Source organism: Lagopus muta, chromosome 6, assembly GCF_023343835.1.
Source record: "Lagopus muta isolate bLagMut1 chromosome 6, bLagMut1 primary, whole genome shotgun sequence".
Lineage (NCBI taxonomy): Eukaryota > Metazoa > Chordata > Aves > Galliformes > Phasianidae > Lagopus > Lagopus muta.
In genome coordinates this window covers 27725059-27742468 of record NC_064438.1, presented here as the reverse complement: position 1 = coordinate 27742468, position 17410 = coordinate 27725059, and the positions used below count along the sequence as shown (strand labels likewise).

At 43.2% G+C, this 17410-nt stretch overlaps 1 protein-coding gene across 13 annotated transcripts in view; it reads left to right on the top strand.

Moving 5' to 3' along the window:
- Positions 1-17410, top strand: part of SUSD6 (sushi domain containing 6) — a 76524-nt gene that overhangs the window by 49688 nt on the left and 9426 nt on the right. For all 13 annotated transcript variants that reach the window (XM_048947651.1, XM_048947640.1, XM_048947649.1 and 10 more), the window contains one exon: positions 15083-15280. In XM_048947651.1, the coding sequence (XP_048803608.1) occupies positions 15083-15280 (198 nt within the window). The remainder of the gene's footprint in view (positions 1-15082; positions 15281-17410) is intronic.

The following is a 17410-nucleotide window of genomic DNA, read 5'->3' as shown; positions in this document are numbered from 1 at the left end:
GATACTGCTTCCTACCATGTGAATCATGTGCTGTTGTGGGAGGCAGATCTGGGTCCTGCTGTATTTGTCTGAGGTCTCCCTGGGATGTTCTCGGCATTCTTCCAAGGTCCAGCCCCAGCTCTGCAGAAGTTGGAAATGCTCATGGATTTTTCCCAATCTGTGCTCAGTGCAGAACTTCTGGTGGCACTGAGGCATGCTGAAACAGTTTCCTCTCTTGTATCCTTCTCTGGGGAGCAGTTTAAAAGCTTTTTTTGTATGTAAGGAATTTCTTGAAACTGCTTTGTTCTTGTGTGGTTTGGGGGAAAAAATGTAATTAACTGAATTTGTCCTACTGTCTTTATTTTTCTTACTTAATGTTTCCCATTCAGAGTGAGTCAGAAGATGATTGTGAAATCTTTTGTCTGCTAGATCAGTGTCTATAGATATGAGCTTTTTTCTGTTGACCAGAGCAGTGGAAAAGATTTTTATGTTCTATGGAATTATGAGCTTAAAAAAAAAAAAAAAATCACCAAAGTTTTTCTTTGTACTCTGATAATTGTATTTTAGAATAATCTGTCCTCCCACTTCATTTTGGTTCTCAAAATATTGTAGAAGTGAGATATTATAATAAATTTTTATAACATAAAATTAGGCTTTTGTTCAGAAGTCTTCTGGCTCTCCCAGCAGAGGTAAGGTGGTTCTACACCTACTGGAACCAAATTTAAATGTTGTCCTGATTGGATTGACAACTTGGAGAAAATGTAGTAAGTAGCAATGTAGTCCATGTATTAGTATCTACTAATATTTTAGCCTAAACATCATTGAAACTGGAAGATACAAAAACTGTCTTTGGGAAAAAAAAAAAAGTTGCAACAGCAACAAAAGCGTGCCAAAAACCCACGTAACCACACCATCTCTTTTTATGGAGGTGGGCAGTTGAAACTGGAGTAACTATTGTCTGGTGTGAGGGAGCTTAGCAGGAGGTTTCTGGAGTATGGAAGATGGCTATGAAGAAAAATGACAGTATGGTGAGTCTGTGAGAAGCTAAAGAGAGACTTGAAATGTCTGCAGCTCGATGCCAGCGCTGGCTGGAAAGTGTGTAGGACAGCAAGGAACAAGGGTGTTCAAAGAAACGAGATTTTATAGCAGTGTTTGCAAATCAGCTGAGTTGCCAGGAAGAACCATGTCAATAAGGCAAGTCCTCGACCCCAAGATCTAGTCCCTTGAAGTGGTGATTTAGACTTAGTGTCCAAGTCAAGAGTGATCCAAGTGAAATGCTTACCTCAAGGTGTGAATCTGGCTACTTTATGCAGCAAAAGCTCAAACATTGTTATTATTATCAACACTGTTATCTTGTTAACTATATGTTGTACTGAGAAATGCTCCTGCTGTTCTAGTAACTGCTCTGACATGATGGATGGTGCTGTATAGATAATACGTATATGAAAGAAGCCACTAGAGAGAGCTGAGCAAACAAGTGTCTCAAAATAATAAACTAAACTTAATGAAATGTCACAAACAACATCAAAATGCACATAAAACCAAAACTCCAATCCCCTCCAAGACGCAGCAAAACAAACCAACCAACCAACAAAACCCTCCAGCTGATAGAAAAGGGAATGTTGTTGAGTTAAAACCAGGCGGTAACGCTGCAAGACAGTAATGCAGCATATGTGTCCCTAGCCATGTGTTGATTTCCTTTATTGCAGTAAAGCCTGAAGTAAATTCCTGGCCAGAGAGACCTGTGTGAAAGAACTACTGAACTGTGAAATTCCGCTTCTGGCTTGACTTTCTTCATAAGAAAAAAGACCCAACTATTACAACAGCCAAATTAATCTGTAAATCTTTGTCACCAGTGTAATTAATTTCATTGACCAGAACCCTTAAGTCATTACCCAGGGCTCTGTAGACTACTGGAACTTCTATATTCTCAAAGGCAAACAGGAAAGCTCTGTGAAAAGAAAAGCCGAGGCAAGGAGGCAAAAACTTCAAGTTACGTAGCAGTGGAATTTGTGTCTAGGCCCGTGCCCCTATGCCTTGGCTTTAGTTCCATCCGCTAAACTGCACTCTATGATTGAGGAATATAGATAAGGGGCAAAGAATATTTATAGCCTTGTATTTCTCATTCAAAAGCAGCAAGATGTCAAGCAGAGCTGTCCAGGGGCAGGTCTGAGGTATAGCAGAGTTTGGGGTGGGGGAAGGGGGTGGTGGGCTCTATGCCCTTTTAATGAGTATTTTATTTTAAAAATAGTTATACTATGGGATTTTGTTTATGTATTTTATCATCTCTTTTAGTCAAATGAAAGGAATAGTTTTTCATCTCTTCTTGATTTTTTGTCGTATGTGGAGCTACAAATAGATTCTCCCTGAGCAGAACCTACTCTAGCCTTATTATCTGCTTTTTCGGCTGGGTATTTTGACTGGCCTGTACTTCAGTTCCAGTGGTTACAGTGGAAGTGTCAGAGGACAGTAGTATCTCAGAGGGTGAGAATTCTTCTTACACACTTTTTCCGAACACTTGTTGCCAGCTATGAAAGGACCTTGGTTTTCGAACCTTTTTTCCAAGCCTGGTTTGTTTCAGTTTAGTTTTGTTTACCACGTAGGGGTTTTGAATGAGAAGCCAGAATAACAGGAAGGAAGACTGTGTGTTTGCTACGAGGTATATTTTTGACAATATCCTGATACATGTTGTTAGGCAATTTGCAAATTCATATCCTTGGATTTGCTTGGAGCTGTTGGTAGGTACTGGGAAAATGGAACTATAAACCAAACACTTTGAAGCTATTATGTCTGTATAATGAAATAATCTTCTCAAGGGGGAGAACTGGAAACATGAGTTCTTCTATATGCTCTGTTTGTAAGTGTTATACTAAGTTGCTGTTAACTTAATGATATGCCATTTGACCCCAAGTGGAATCTGAGTGTGTGGAATGTGTGGGACTTAGCATGCTCTGCGAGAATTGATGGCCACCATCATTCTGTGACTTGTAAATCAAAGCACCGGCAGCATCCTGTCAGACCTTGATGCCTTTAGCTGTTCAAACTTAGGTCGTGTAACTTACCAATAGCTTCACTGAGTTATCTTCCTTCTTTCCAAATGTTCTCCAGTTACTTGCATTGCTACTATATAGAGTAGCCCAGGTACCAGGTAGCTGCTGAGTTTCAGAGCAGCTTGTACGGGGCCTGACACCACCTTTCCTGCTGCCACCGTGTGAGTACTTAGGTTGTCCAACATTGTTAAAATGTTGGGCAATTTAGAAAGGTGTGTCGTACATAACTCTTTGTCTAGAAGAAAATTCTTCCTGTATTTTGAAGCTTGGTTCTTCACCTTCATTCTTGGAGCTTTTTGAATTATAGTCTAGTCCAGTTTGAGATTCAGCTAAGCGTAAGTAAATCAAGATGAGAATGGTTCAACTTGTAGTGTAGCTGGGAGGCTATAGGACGCTCATCTTTGGGAAAGCTAGGTTTGCCATGTATAGTACTTCAGTCACTCTGTATTCTGAGGTGCCTCCAGCTTTGAATGGAATGACCTGGGGAATGTCCCTGTGGGGCTATCTTTGCTTTCCTGCCAGACTGTGCAGAGAACTTGCTTGCGATATTGAGCTCCTGTAAAGCCTGTAGAAAACATGACCTAATATTTACAACTAAGCTAACCACATCTAGGGTGAAAATATGAAGTGTGCTTGAGAGGCTTTCCAGTGAGACAGGACTAATAACTCTTTACAGTTCTACCCAGCCAATGGTAAATTTTGAGTGCCTGTTCTGACAATTCCCCTGGCAGAGATGAGTCATTCCTAGAGGATAAACAGATCTGCCCAGATATTAGATTCTGATTTGTTCAAAGGTCCTGAACAGATCCAAAAGTCAGAAGAAAAATGGCTTGGCAGGATCACAAAGTATTCTCCAGTGTTCCTTGATATTTAAAAAACAAAAACAAAACAACCTTGAAGTTTCACGATTGCTCTCCTTACCCACCACACCATAGCAAAGCTAGACCTAATGCAGAGAGCAACTTGAGCAACTTCAGCCACCTAAGGCTTTGGGCTTTCCTGTTAGGTTTCCACGCAGATTAAAGTAGAACAACACAGCACAAAGCAGTCTTCTGTGTGCATGCCATTACTAGATCTGCCTTGGCCAAAATTCCATATTAGTACTTTTTGGATAGGCTGAGTCAGAGGCAACAGCTGCTGCTGCTGAAAGGATGAAAAATGAATCTGCTGCAAAAGGCTGATTAGTGAACGAAGGAGGCCTACCAGGACAGAGCTTTAAAGCAACTTGGCTAGCATAGGGATCTTCTCATGCAAGCATAAGAAGACAGGGCTTCTCTCTAAACTCTAAAATTCCGGGTTTCTGCCTTCTCTCTGGTAAGGACTACCTCAGTCAGTGCCAAGTCACAAAATGAGCTATGGCAGAATTGGGGTTAGAAGGAAGGCCTGGGTAAAGGCCTGGGTAAGGAGAAGCCCAGTGTTGTGTACTGTAGGTTAGCAGTGACTTTCTGAATTTCACCCTGTGCTGAAAGGGGAGCAGTGTAGTCCTACAGCTGCTAGTGTTACCAGCCATGTGATGTATTTCATCTGGGGTGCCTCCTGAAGCTTAATTGCAGGTCTCTTGTCACGTGCTGGTTGAGATGAGTTTTGCTTTGCTGTGTTGTTAGGGTATGTTGCCTTCAAAGAACTGCCCGCTAAGCATCAATAATGGTATTTATTTATCAGTCAGGCAGGTCAGCACAAACCAGTTGTCTCTGCACTCTCAGAATCTAGTCCTCAAAATCAGCATGAGCACGTGGTAGTTACTTTCTTTTCTAGGTTATCGTCTCTCATTGGTTCTGCAGGTGGTTTTCCTGACACCAGAGAGCATAGTGTTTGTCAGGCATTTATCCTAAGAAGGGACCATTGCTATACCCAGATGGAAAACTCACATAGGAGCTGCCAAGGAAACAGCAGGGTAAATGTGCAGATTATGTCTGAATTAGGAGCAAGTTTTAGGCTTGTACATTTCTGGAAGGAAATAAGCAGGGTCAAAGTGAGAAAGCAAGGCTGTGGGAAGATCTAAGTTGGAGTTTAAAATTAGTCCCAGTAATGGAGGACAGTGAATGTTACATGGCTTCAAGTACCATGCTAATGCCTTTTCTACTAAATTGCCTCTGCGCAATAGGTGCCATTACTGCCTACTATCCTTTTTGAAAGGATACCAAATTATTTTGACAATTCTGTTATCTTTTTTAAATAATGTTTTTCTTTTTGCAATGTAAAACAAGATTTAGAATTGAGTGAGCTGCCAATGAGAGGAAAGGAGACAGCTGGCAAGTTAACTGCCCTTGCCCAGTGTGGTGAACACTTTTGTGCTCATCACATTTCTTAGTGAAATTTCTTAGAGCTTCAGTCTAAAGCCTATGTAGCTTTCTTAGGGGGTCCCCCTCAATCAAGAAAGAGAGGAAAGAAAATAGAACCTAGCTGAGTGTTTCTCATGCAGTTGTGAGGGTTGAGGTTTCAAGATCAAAACTGTGGATTCTGCGGATCGTATAAGGTTGTTACAGCACTTCCTTAATTTCCTTCTCCTAACATGTGGCAGTAATTATAGGGTGGCTGGAAGAAGGCACAGGGAGGCCGGAAGTGGCCTTGGAAAATTTGAAAAAAAGAAATGCATGTCACTTGGAAATCTCCATTGTGCCACTGGGAGAGCAGATCTCTTTGTTAGACTGATTGCTCAGAGCCACTGTGCTGCTGACTCCAACTGCACCACAGCTGCAAGTTGTTGCCAGCTGGTTCTTTTAGCTCTGGATTTTGTCCTATTTTATCTGGTCTAGCATGCAGTGAAGTCCCATGTTTTGGAGGGAAAAATGAATTTGAAAGACACAAAATGATTTTTTATTTGCTTGAATTTTACTGGGGGATTTGTCTAAATGAAGAAGAACTGTCCAAGGGGCAAACATAGAAAGCTCTATTTTGTATCGAGAAAGTCTGTAGCAGCCTCAGAGCACCTCAGAGAAGAGTAGAGCCTCAGAGAAGTGGAAGCTTCACATAGCCTAAACATTTTGACTCTAGTAGAATGTAAATAGAATTTGCATTTGAGATCAAGATTTGATGCCAATGGTGCTCTTTTTTGGAGAGAGAGGAGCCACTGGAAAAATATAATCATATTTATAATGGAAAGGAAGACAAGACCCATAATTAATGTGGCATTAGCAGGCTTCCTCCATGGTTGACTAATCACAGCTGAGTGTTAATAAGCATAGAGTTTTTTTAAATACTGTTGTAACATGTTAATTAAGATAATTTGGCTCCATGTGTCTCTTGAGTTACCAGATGGTGACTGCATTGGTGGAAGGCTGCAATTAGTCTTTTCTTTCTTCCTTTTTTCTCCCCCTGCCCCGAAGAAAAGGCATTTGGGCAACAGGGAAGGAAGAAGAGGGGAAAAAAGTAAAAGGCGGCTTTGGCACATACAGGATGGCTGTGTGAGCGCTTGTCTGATTGTATGGATGTGTGGCTGTATGATTATGTATACATACATGTATATGTATAATCTCTGCTTTGTTTCTTTCTCATTTAGCCATGTTATGACATTAAGAAAAATAAGCCTCTTCTTCAGAATGTGTCTTCCCTAGGGGAACTGTGTTGTCCCAGTAAAGGTTCCTGTCCTGCTCAGTTTGATATTCTATCACTGACTTAAAGTAAGCAGCATGTGCAGCTGGTAAAGACAGAGAGCTGACTTTTTCAGTGAGCTTTGGCCTCTGCTCAATGCACTGAGCCCAAAGGAGAGTTATGTTTTGCAGTGTGTTTTTAGGAAGGCTTAAAATATTTTAGGGACAGGGTCGACTAGAAATGTGTGTTCTCACAATAGAGGCTTTTTATTGACTTCTGCTTCCTGTAAGTAGCATATAAAGGGGTTCTTTAGCCTCAGCTGTTGTGACTGGGCTCTGACAGCAGCTGCCGTCTCGGGTTTGCCCCTCTGGGAAATGACCCATCTGCTCATGTGCTAGAGAGAGCCAGTGTGCTGGAAAGGAGAAGGTTCAAAATCTGTTGCCTTGGTTCCTGGCCCCATCTCTGTCAGAAAAATTGCAGATCAGTGAAAGTCTTGGCCATCTGATTGTCTGTCTTTTATGGTGCGCATGTTTAGCCTCCGGCTAGAAATGCTACTATTTCTGAGGGGCAGAGGCTAGCTTGAGCCTGGGTCTCTTTTCAGGTGTTGTATCTGTAGCTTCTGTGTGTATAGCTAAAAGATGCAGGCTAGCACAATTATGAGCAATGTGGAAAAAAACAAATTCTTGAGGTCAGCAGAGCATGTTTTATCTCTACCTGGAAGACCTATCCATTTGTTAGGGCAGAGACTTTCTAATAACACACAATTGTCTACTGCAGTTGAAGTTAATTTTACTTGGGCTAAAAACAGTCCCCAAAATGCTGGATGTTGGAAAAGGGTTGCATCACAAGTACAAGTCCCTGAGTGCAACCACAGAGCAGATCATTGCCGAGCTTCTTAGAGCCAGCCTGCCAGGGGAAACTCCAGTCCAGACCACGTGGCTCTCTTGTGTTCAGCACAGACCTGCTGTTACCTGCAGTGACTTTTATCCATGAAATTCTTGATGAGCCATTTCCTGGCCTAGTATTGGTATTAATCTGAACACGTGGAGAACAGTGTTGGAGCAGCAAGTGTGTAAGGGGAAACTGCTGAAAGCTTTTCGGTGCATCCAGGCAAACATGACTGGATGGATATGAGAAGGTATTTAGCACTCAGAAATGGAGCTGTTCTCTGACTTGCTGGAGTGTGTGGGTGGAGGTGACTGGTTTTTGCATTTACCGTCTCATGCCTTTCCTAAACACATCCCCTTGTCATTGCTTTCTCAACAAGAAGCAAGATGCAGCAGTGTGATCAAAGCCTATCTAGGTGCTTCATCTCTGCAAACCAGCTGCCTGGGACATGGTTTTGCTTTGGCATAAGATGGTGTTTATTGACGTAGCTAGCTATAAAGAGGATATGAACTGACTCAGGTTTGCTTCTTGCTGAAATTCAGCAGCTTCTTTCAGAAGAGGGTTCTACAAGTTTTTTCTGCTGTTCATGGGCTAGTTTTTGTGCTTTTTAAATTCATCACGTTGTTAGGTATGGGTCTGCCCTACCATAGTGATGTGGGAGGGTATGAAACAATCACTTATTATGGGGGGGGGGGGGGGGGGGAAGCTTAAATTTTAAAAAGCAACAGTTTTTGACTTGCATGAGAACTTGCAGTTCCTCCAGTTAGGTATCAGCTGAGGCTGAGGCACTGCAGTCTATTGCAGGTTCTGAGAGGCTTGTTGCCTTTGTTGTTGCTCAAGAAGCTGCTAAGTGAGCTTGGCAACTCTGACTGGTTACCTACTGCTGTGGCTGAGGACAGCAGTGACACTATTATCTGGTTGGGTCACGTTCATGCTTCTCTGAATACCAGTGACAGAGGTTGGGAATACATCCAATAAATAAAGAGATCCAGGAACGGGCAAAGGATGGGTTAAATTGTTTCCTTATTGGCTTACCAAACAACCAGGAGATTAGTGCAGAGGTCAGGTAGTGCCCTGCTGGTAATAATTGAAACTCTGAAAAGAGAGAAAACAATGTCTCTTCTGCAAATAGCAAATACAGCCAGAGCTCTTGCTAGCAAATTCATTCAGTGGCTTCCTAAGGCGAAACTAATGTTTGGTGCCACTCCTGAGTAGGATCCAGCACTCTGAATTACCAGACCCTCCACAAGCCAAAACCAGCACAACTGCTGCTCCCTGACTTGCACTCCCAGCCCTCCATCTGGCTGGCTGCATCAGGCTGTCACATTTGTATTGTATAAAAAGCATTCTGTAAAAAAGGCAGCTTGTGGATGAACTTAAATAATAATTGTAAGAAAAAAAGAAAAGCTATTGCTGCAGGCCAATTCAGGGCACTAACTGGAGAGAAACAGTGAACTGGCTCTGTTATTTTCATTGTGGTGTTAATTAAACTTGAACCTCAGGTCTCAGGTCCTGGAGAAGGGCAGCATCTGCAGAAGGCTTCAGCTGGTGTTTCTGCCCACCCATTTAACTGGCAGGACCCAGGTTGAGAGGAGTAGAGGAGGATTACTCTCAAGAGTGCCCTTGAGACTGGGGCTTTTGAAGATCCTTGCCAGCAGCTAGTAACAGCTTTTGCAGCTCCTTCTGTCTTACTGAAATGATGCGGACACACAAATTATCCAACTTGAAAATCAGAGGCCTCTACAGCCGGGGCAAGTAATTGGATGATATCCCTATCTTGTATTTATTTTGGATGCCTTACTAGAAGTGCAGTTTCTATAGCTAGTGGAGAGTCCTGCCTGAGAGAATAATGATGGCCGTGTTTCAGAGAACCAGAGGCTTGTGGAGAGGCGCTTCCTGCTGCTGCAGTATTTGCTGTAGCAAATAAGGTAAATAGGCAGAGGCAGAGACTGAGGCCAGGAGGGAAACTCATCTGTGTGACAGGAGATATAAACAGAGACAAAAAGGGAAGGCAATCTTCCTTAAGCTGCTCGATGAAAATCCCACTGTAGGAAAGCCAGTATAGCACAAGAAAGTTAGCATAAGGCTTCTGAGAGAGAGAATAGCAGCTGAAGCAAATAATATGGCCTCTAGTACAGGAACAGTTTTTAACTGGGTGCTTCTGTGTTCTCCTTCACAAAACTGTTTGCTCACCAGGTTGGACACTTAGGCACTGGTATGAAACAATCACAACAGGTTTAGCCAGACTGTCCAGGGGAGTATGCATCTTGTTAGACCAGGAGAGTGGTTTTTGTCTGGAGGATGTTTTTCCTCTGAGTCTTTATAACATCAGTTAAATGGAATAAATCTTGAATATGAGGAAAAAGAACAGCTTAGCATCTCCTGGTCTACCTATGGAAGGCAAGGAGATGCTGACAGATCTGAGCTGGGCACTTGTTAAAGGAGCCAGCTGAGGAGTTGTCTTCTACCCTGGCGGTGGGGTTTTGTTTTGCCTGGTATCAAGGGGGTGGGGAACTGCAGCATATGAATCTGAAGGCTGGGCAGCAATCTCAGCCACCTCTCTTAAGAAAAGGACTAGCTTCCTGCTGGGGATTGCAGAAGTCACATAATCTCCCCGCATGCTGTTTCCAAAATGCTTCTCAATGGACTGGTAAGTATTCTAAGATGCCGCTATGAGGATTAATATGCTGGAACACACATGTAGTCTGTGAGGAGCTGACATGAGGCCCAGTCCTGCTTCCTCTTAAAGTTATTAGAATTTGGACTGGATGTAACATGAACAGTAACTTTGATTAGTCAAAACTCTTCCTGTCCTACTGTCCTACCTTTCGTGATTTTTGTGCCTTGCTGTGGAGAAGTGTAATAAATTTTACTACGTTCAGTGCATAACATCCTTTTGTTGAGCAATGTTTTCCTAATCTGTCCACCCACATAAGGTGAGCAATGCAGTGGTTTGTTATCGCTTAGTTACAAACCTAGTTACGCACTCCAGCAGATGATGATTAGTATTTGTCGTCTTGTAAGAATGTATTGCATTGAGGAGGTTTTGGTTTTCATCATCTCTGCGAGGTCAGACTGCTCAGCAAAGGAGGTGAGTGGCTGAAATACAATTTGAGCGTTTGGTGCAGAAGGAGATGTAAGACCCCTGCTAGGATCTGAGAGATGATGCTTATAAAAAGAAATGAAAAGAGTGCAAAGACCCACAGCTCTGGTGAGATGCCTTTGTATCAATGCTGCCAGAGTATACAGAGTCTGCGCTATGCAGGTCACTACTGTGGAGTTTTCATACATCCGTGGTGATAGTCTGGTCATATTTAAGTATATTTTAATTTTATATTGTATGTGTAAGTGGACTGTATTGCACTTGTTCCTTAACATGGTAGTCTGATCATGCGTGGGTTTGGGAAATCTGCTCATGTCTGAATTCTGCTCTTAGAGATCAGGGCTCAGCTGTGCCTCTTCTGTGTTTTGTATACATTACTCCCTCACTGTCATCCCACAAAGTTATTTTCTTGCATCTGTGGTATTGCCTGTGTTTGGTTCTGTGTAGCAAGTTGTTAGGAGCACTTTGTAGCGCTGTCTCTGGTCAGAGCTCAGGACTATGGCTTGGCTTCAGCGCAGCCAAGCTGTGGAAGATCCATGTCATTCTTTGGTGATTGGGTTAATCAATTTGGCCTTCTGACGTCCTTTTTTTTGTCTCCCAAATGAAGCCCAACACAGCTGCCTGCAACCCATTGCAGCTGCCTACACGTCTGGTCTAAGAGGAAGCAAGTGCGTATTGTTGAAGCCATGAGTGAGGAAGCCTGTGAAGGTACCAGTGCGATGACACTGCTTGTAGCTACAACAGAAAAGCAGTTCCTTGCAGCACAACGCAACACTGGTTGTTGCCAAGTTGCTCGCTGTTATCCAAAGAACAGGTTAATGCTCCCTTCAAGGAGGATGGTATTTTGTCACGTGACGTAGACACAGAAATGGTGCTTACCATTTGATTTGATAGGAAGCTGGATGGAGGTTCATACTGGCACAGCATTTTTTTCATTCACATATTAAAATCTTGTCTTGCATTTTTGTGGGCAATATATTAAATACCTAATATTTTGGAATAGCATCTGCAGAAACTTCAGTACGTGATTTTATTTTTGTCCATCAATCAGTTGCTTTTTCTCTGAATAGAGTTCAGTGATGCAGAAAACGCTTGGTCTTTTCATCAGTTATCTCCTGCCTGCTTTCTAGCCATGTGTGTTGGCAGAAAACCAGCTCTCAGGAGAGGTCAAACGTCAGCACCTCTTAGAAACTGGGCTTCGGGGAGTAGAGTTCTCCTTTCTTTGTGCAAGAGACTGTGATGTTCAAAACTACTGTCCCCTTGCATCCTTGGATCATGACAAATGATGGTGCTGAGAACAATTGCAAGCCTGGGATGTCAGTAATCCTCTAAGAAGTTGATAACTTCTTGACTTGTCTCTGTTTTTCCTCAGTGCCTGGCACATGTGTTTGTTTCAAGAAGTCTCATAAACTCTGGAGTACTTCCGAGAACCCTGTGTTTCAGGGAGAGGGATGATGATGCTCCTCTGTGTTTCTTTGTATTTCAAATAGAAGCTAATGCCATTGAGAATCTAAGCCCTCAATGTTGGGGAGTATGTGGTTACAATATCTGTTCTTAAGTGTCCCACAACTTAAGAGGAATTTTTGTAACCTTTTGGGAAGCTTCAATGTATCCACTGTATGCCACCTGCCTTTGAAAACTTGCGAAGAGTGTATCTGGGTATGCTGGTTTTGCAATGTCCTTCGAAATCTGTCCTGCCCCAGCTGGGGCTGGAGTACTGAAAAATTCTCCTCCGTTGTTTAGTTGGTGTGGCTCAGAAAGCATTGGGCAGTGTGCCAAGGTAATGTTAGGTTGAGGCTGGGCAGCAGCATGCAAACCTCACTGAAGGTTGAAAGCACGAAGCCTGGATGGGAATGGGAGCTGGCAGAAGGACTGGGGCAGGTTCCTTGCTCCCAAACCTTGCACTGCCCCTTCACAGCATGACTGTGCTGCTGATAGGCAGCTCTTCCCTTCTGCCTGTGTACTCCATCCATGTGTGTGGCCAGGAGAGGCCTGTTCTGTCAGAGTGAAGGTGTCTTTTTTTCAAGTGTTTGTGGTGTTCTTTGGTGTCATATGCCCTCAGGAAGAGGTAGGAGGAAAAGGGGGTGACTGATTCTGAAGCACTCATGGATGGAGACAGCTCTAGGTCAAGGGGCTGAGCACATAATGAGCAGCTGCCCCTCTCCTTTGCTGCTGAGCAGCCTGTGGAGATGGTGGGGAGCAGACCAGCCTGCAGTGGCATACCTGCAGATCTGAACCTAAAGCACTTGCACAACAAAGCCAAATTAGGGTCCCATGGGATTGCTTATGCCGTGGTATTTGCAGGCCTTTGAGAGTTCCACTACGGGCGTATGTGAGTCCCTTTTTGGTTGCTAGCTGATTTTTGCAGATAACTCAGCACACATGGGTGACAAAGGGAGCTCTGGCTGCAACTGGAGAGCAGAGACCATGTGAATGCTGCTGAGAAATAGCAAGCTTCCTTTGCCGGGTTGGGCTGAGCTGGTTGCTCCTCAGCCCTCTGAACGGCAGCTCTCTGGCTTTACCAGCTTAAGATTTGATTTTAGGGTCCTCAACAGAATGTATTGTTCTGTGTGACCCTCTACAGCACCCATAGGGACAAGCTTCCTGCAGGAAGCTGTGCTAGCCATGTCTCCATATCTCATCTGCTGGCTAATGTAGGCCTTAAAACAGAGGGGCCAGCAGCCTATTGGGCTCCTCCGGAAATGGGAAACTTGTGTGCATGTGTGGGAAAGTTCCTGCTGGTGCGAGGCAGCGTGGCAAGGGGCTCAGATGGCCCCTAAGCAATTCCAGATGCCTCCTGTGGCATCAGACGTGCGGAAGCTGTCCCTGCTGCTGTGGCAACGGAGGTTTTTCCCACAGCTCTCTGCCATTGCTTGGAGAGGTACTTGCTGTGTGGTTGAGAATATTTCTAGTGCTCAAATGGGTCCTTGCAATTTAGCAGGAAGCACCTCTGTCCTGTAAAGTGCTTAGATGTGAAGTGTGTGGTGAATCTGTCACTCGGCTGCATTGGATGGGCTTTCAGTGAAAGCACGTTTTAGCTGTGTAAGGCAAAGAGTTAAAACCTTGGTTTACAACATTGGAAGTGGTCACAGAAAAAAAAATAAACGTAGAAGCTGCAAATCAGTGTTCAGGAGGGACGAGACAGTGGCTTCTCTGAAGCTTATTTAAGAATAAATCTCATCGAGAACAAAGTTTTATTGAGGGGCTGTTTCTTAGACCCCTGTTAACATTTTCTCTCAAAAAGTAAATTGAATTGCAGTTATAAAGCTGGCAGAACTCATCCCACAGGGCTTTTGGCTTCACTCAGCACTTTGTCTTGGGTTTTACTGGCATTTACAAGGCATTGCCCATGATGCCTTCACACATGTGATTAGGTTCAAGGGTCACTTGCAGCAGTGTAGCAGATTTTTCTGTAGTGGAATGTACCTCCAAAGTTTTCTCAGTCTTCTTAGGCCTTGCACTGAATCCAGTTAACTGAAGCTTGCCCAATTGGTTTCTAACATTCAAGGATTAGGGGCAAGCCTGGATAACTGCACTGTGGTAGAATAGAGTTGGTGGGTTGCTTGGTTCTCCATGCCCCAGAATACATCTGGAGGGGTGTTTCATGTGTTTTGTGAAGCTTGAGAAGTTGATCCAATTTTACAGATTTCTCCCTTATAGTCAGATGGGTGTGTGGCATGAAGACGTATTAAGGCTGTTCTGCAATCATCAAGAGCTGCCAAAGGAGATGAAATTCTGAGAAGCACAAACCTCCTGTTTCTAGTGCAGTTTCCTCATTTTTAGTTTGTTTTTATTTGAATAGCTATTGAAAATTCTACGAGAAACTATCTCACACTTAGTATGTCTGTGTCTATTAGGATAGAGGAGATACAAAGAGAAATGCGAAGCGCTTTCAGTACTGCAGACTTCATGTAGATAAATGAGTGGTTTATGTTAAAAATATCTTTGTAACTAGTTGATTTTTTTTTTTTAAATGGGCTAGAAAATGTGGCTCTAATGCAGGATGGTATGTAAAATCAGGGATTGTAACTTCTGGGTCAGCTCTGTACCTTGACACTGTACCTGTATACAACAAGGTCTTCGCATTCCTCATTCATTTCAGAAGAAGGTCTTGCCCTTCTTCCGTGTGAGGTTTGGAAGGCTAATCAGAGATCCTGGCTGTTCACTTCAACCCCCAGTCACTCATGAAACTGCTGTGGGGAAACGGTAACATCAAGGATTTTCTGGGCCTCTCTTATGCAGGATTCCTGTTGTAACAAACTTAAATGTCACTGTGTGAAAATATCATCCATTCGTTGCCTGCCAACTAGATTGTATGGCTGGGATAATAAGCTTACTTAACAGTCACAAAAGACATATCAGAGGTGAAACTAAGCAGTATCTTTTGCTGTTGTGTGACAGTCTTTCTTCTTGTTTTTAGTAGTTTCTTCTCAATTTAGCGAGTGTTCTTAAGTGGAAGTTAATCTATGTGCAATATGCAGCAGACATCTTCCTCTGAGACAACTACTATGATGCTTTCTCTCATTTCCAGATTGTCCCCAGCCACCACAACCTGAGAATGGAGGCTACAAATGCCATCCTAGTCCCTGCAATGACCCTCTGACTTCAGGCAGTGTCATAGAGTATCTGTGTGTTGAAGGCTACATGCTGAAAGGAGACTATAAATACCTGACCTGTAAGAATGGAGAGTGGAACCCTGCCATGGAAGTTAGCTGCAGACTCAGCCCGGGTGAGTACTCATTTTATTCAGCAGGACATTCAGAATTACACTGGCCTTTACATTAGCTTTTCAGATTCACTTTAGACAGTGTTGTGCTGAAGCAACCCATACTGCTGTGCTTACTGCTTCAGCAGTTTTCTAAATGCTGCTCACAATCATAGCTCTTTGTCAGAAATGCCTCTTCTCTAGCTGTCCATCAGATGCTAACTCTGGAGTCCTTCCTGCAAAGAGAAAGCCTTATGGAGAGTAGTATAAAGCCAGGTAACTTGTTACTTAGGTGGACACTTTCTTTGACAGCTCTCATCTCAGAAACAGGCGAGGCCTTGAAACGGAAGCATTTTCCCTGCTCCTGATAGGTTTGACAGTGCATCTTCCTCAGTGGTGTACCCTTCTGTCCACGTGTATATGCATGTCAGTACACAGACCTGATCTCCTTCTTTGCAAATTAACTAACTGTTGGCCTCCTGTGGCAGAAAGCTTCATGGTGCTACTTTACACTGTACTGGCAGGAAAAGACATTGCTGACAAATGGTGTCTGCTTCTCTCCAAATCAATGTGGGCAGTTTTTGTTTTATGGTTTTTACCAGTTGAATGGGATTTCCTTCATGAAAGGAAAAAGATAGAAAGGTTTGCAGGAAAATTCATTGCACAGCTCCTGTGTGCCACCTGCTTTTCTGGATTTAAAGCGTGGGTACTGGATAAAGAGAAAATCCTTTTTCTCTTCAAGTTTGGCCTGCTGTTAGAATTTAACTGCTCAGTCACCTAGAGTCAGTAAGATGCGTGCAGTCTGAGGTTATGTCATGTAATCCACAAAGCAGAATGTGTTAACTTAATCAGAAATAAACACAAAAGCTTGTTCAAGGTCCTTTTGGAGCTAGCTGCATATCTGAAAACTCTAGAACATCCTGTCCTGTCCCAAACACACTATCAGTATCTGTCACGGCCACTCCAACAGCTCCTTCCTGTGACGTATAAGAAAGTGGGACTGGAAGTTCACCTGGCAGCAACCGGATCCTGAAGAGGCTTTTAAATTCAGCACAGGCTTCCTTTCCCCTTGCTGCACCCAGGCGGCAGAAGAAAGCTTTGCAAGTGGAGCTCTGAATGGTGTTCCGGCACAATGGCGCTTGGTTTACCTCAGGGCTAAAGGAATTGTGTTGTAATGAGATGCAGTCCCTCAGATTTCTTTAACATCCTGTAGGCTTGGTGGCCTTAAAATGTATGGGGTTTCGAAAGCCTGGCTGAGTGATAAAGCTATTGCTTTCATAGTACTGGCTTTGAAACAATTGCTCAGTCAGTTGAGGTTTAATGAACAGGAGTCCTCCGCAAAACAAAAAGGAAGGAAGACTGTGGAAAGAAAATGGATAGGTCTTAAGATGATGGATGATGGGTAGCATCTCTCTTGTTCCATACACAACAAATGAAACCCCTGGCAATTATCAGCTATTTTCTGTAGCTCTGAGCCTGTCAGCCTTGCAGCCTTTTGGCAGCTTCTTGTGAGCATCCTGTTGAAATCTGAGGTGGTGAATATGCTGAGCTGTACTCTGTGTGGTGAGTATTCTTGCGGAATTGTATATCAATTCTGAATGTAGAGCACTCCTGTTTGCCTACCTTCTTCCCTGTCAGTGTATTTGTAGTGCCCTGAGTAATCTTGAAAATGGAAATACTTAGTCTTGTTTACCAGAAGGAAAAATGTAGTAGGTGCAGTTTTGACCTGGGGACACTTCAAGCTACTTTTGAACTCGTTTCAAGAAAATTTTCAGAATACCTGAATCCGTAAGTTTTGTCCTAAAATAAGATAAAATGCTAATAGTCTTTCCAAATTACCTGCTTCAGGTATACCAGTCAGGCTATACCCAGGCTATAGCTTAAAAACAATGGTCCTCCAGCTTTCTTCTTCTTGTTTGCTCTCTTTCCTCTTTATCTCTGTATGATAATTATTTTGCAGTTTGTCAGCTGTTCCCCAGAGAATGTGATAAGTGTAGCAAAAAGAAATTGTGGAATTGCATAGGTGGGAATTTCCTGAAATGGACAGTAATGTTTGCTGATGGAGTTCTGAGGTGTGTAGAGATCTAACAGAGACATAAATTAAGGACAGAGACAGCACATGTGCGGGCAATTATGTGTTCTAAGGAGGTGAAA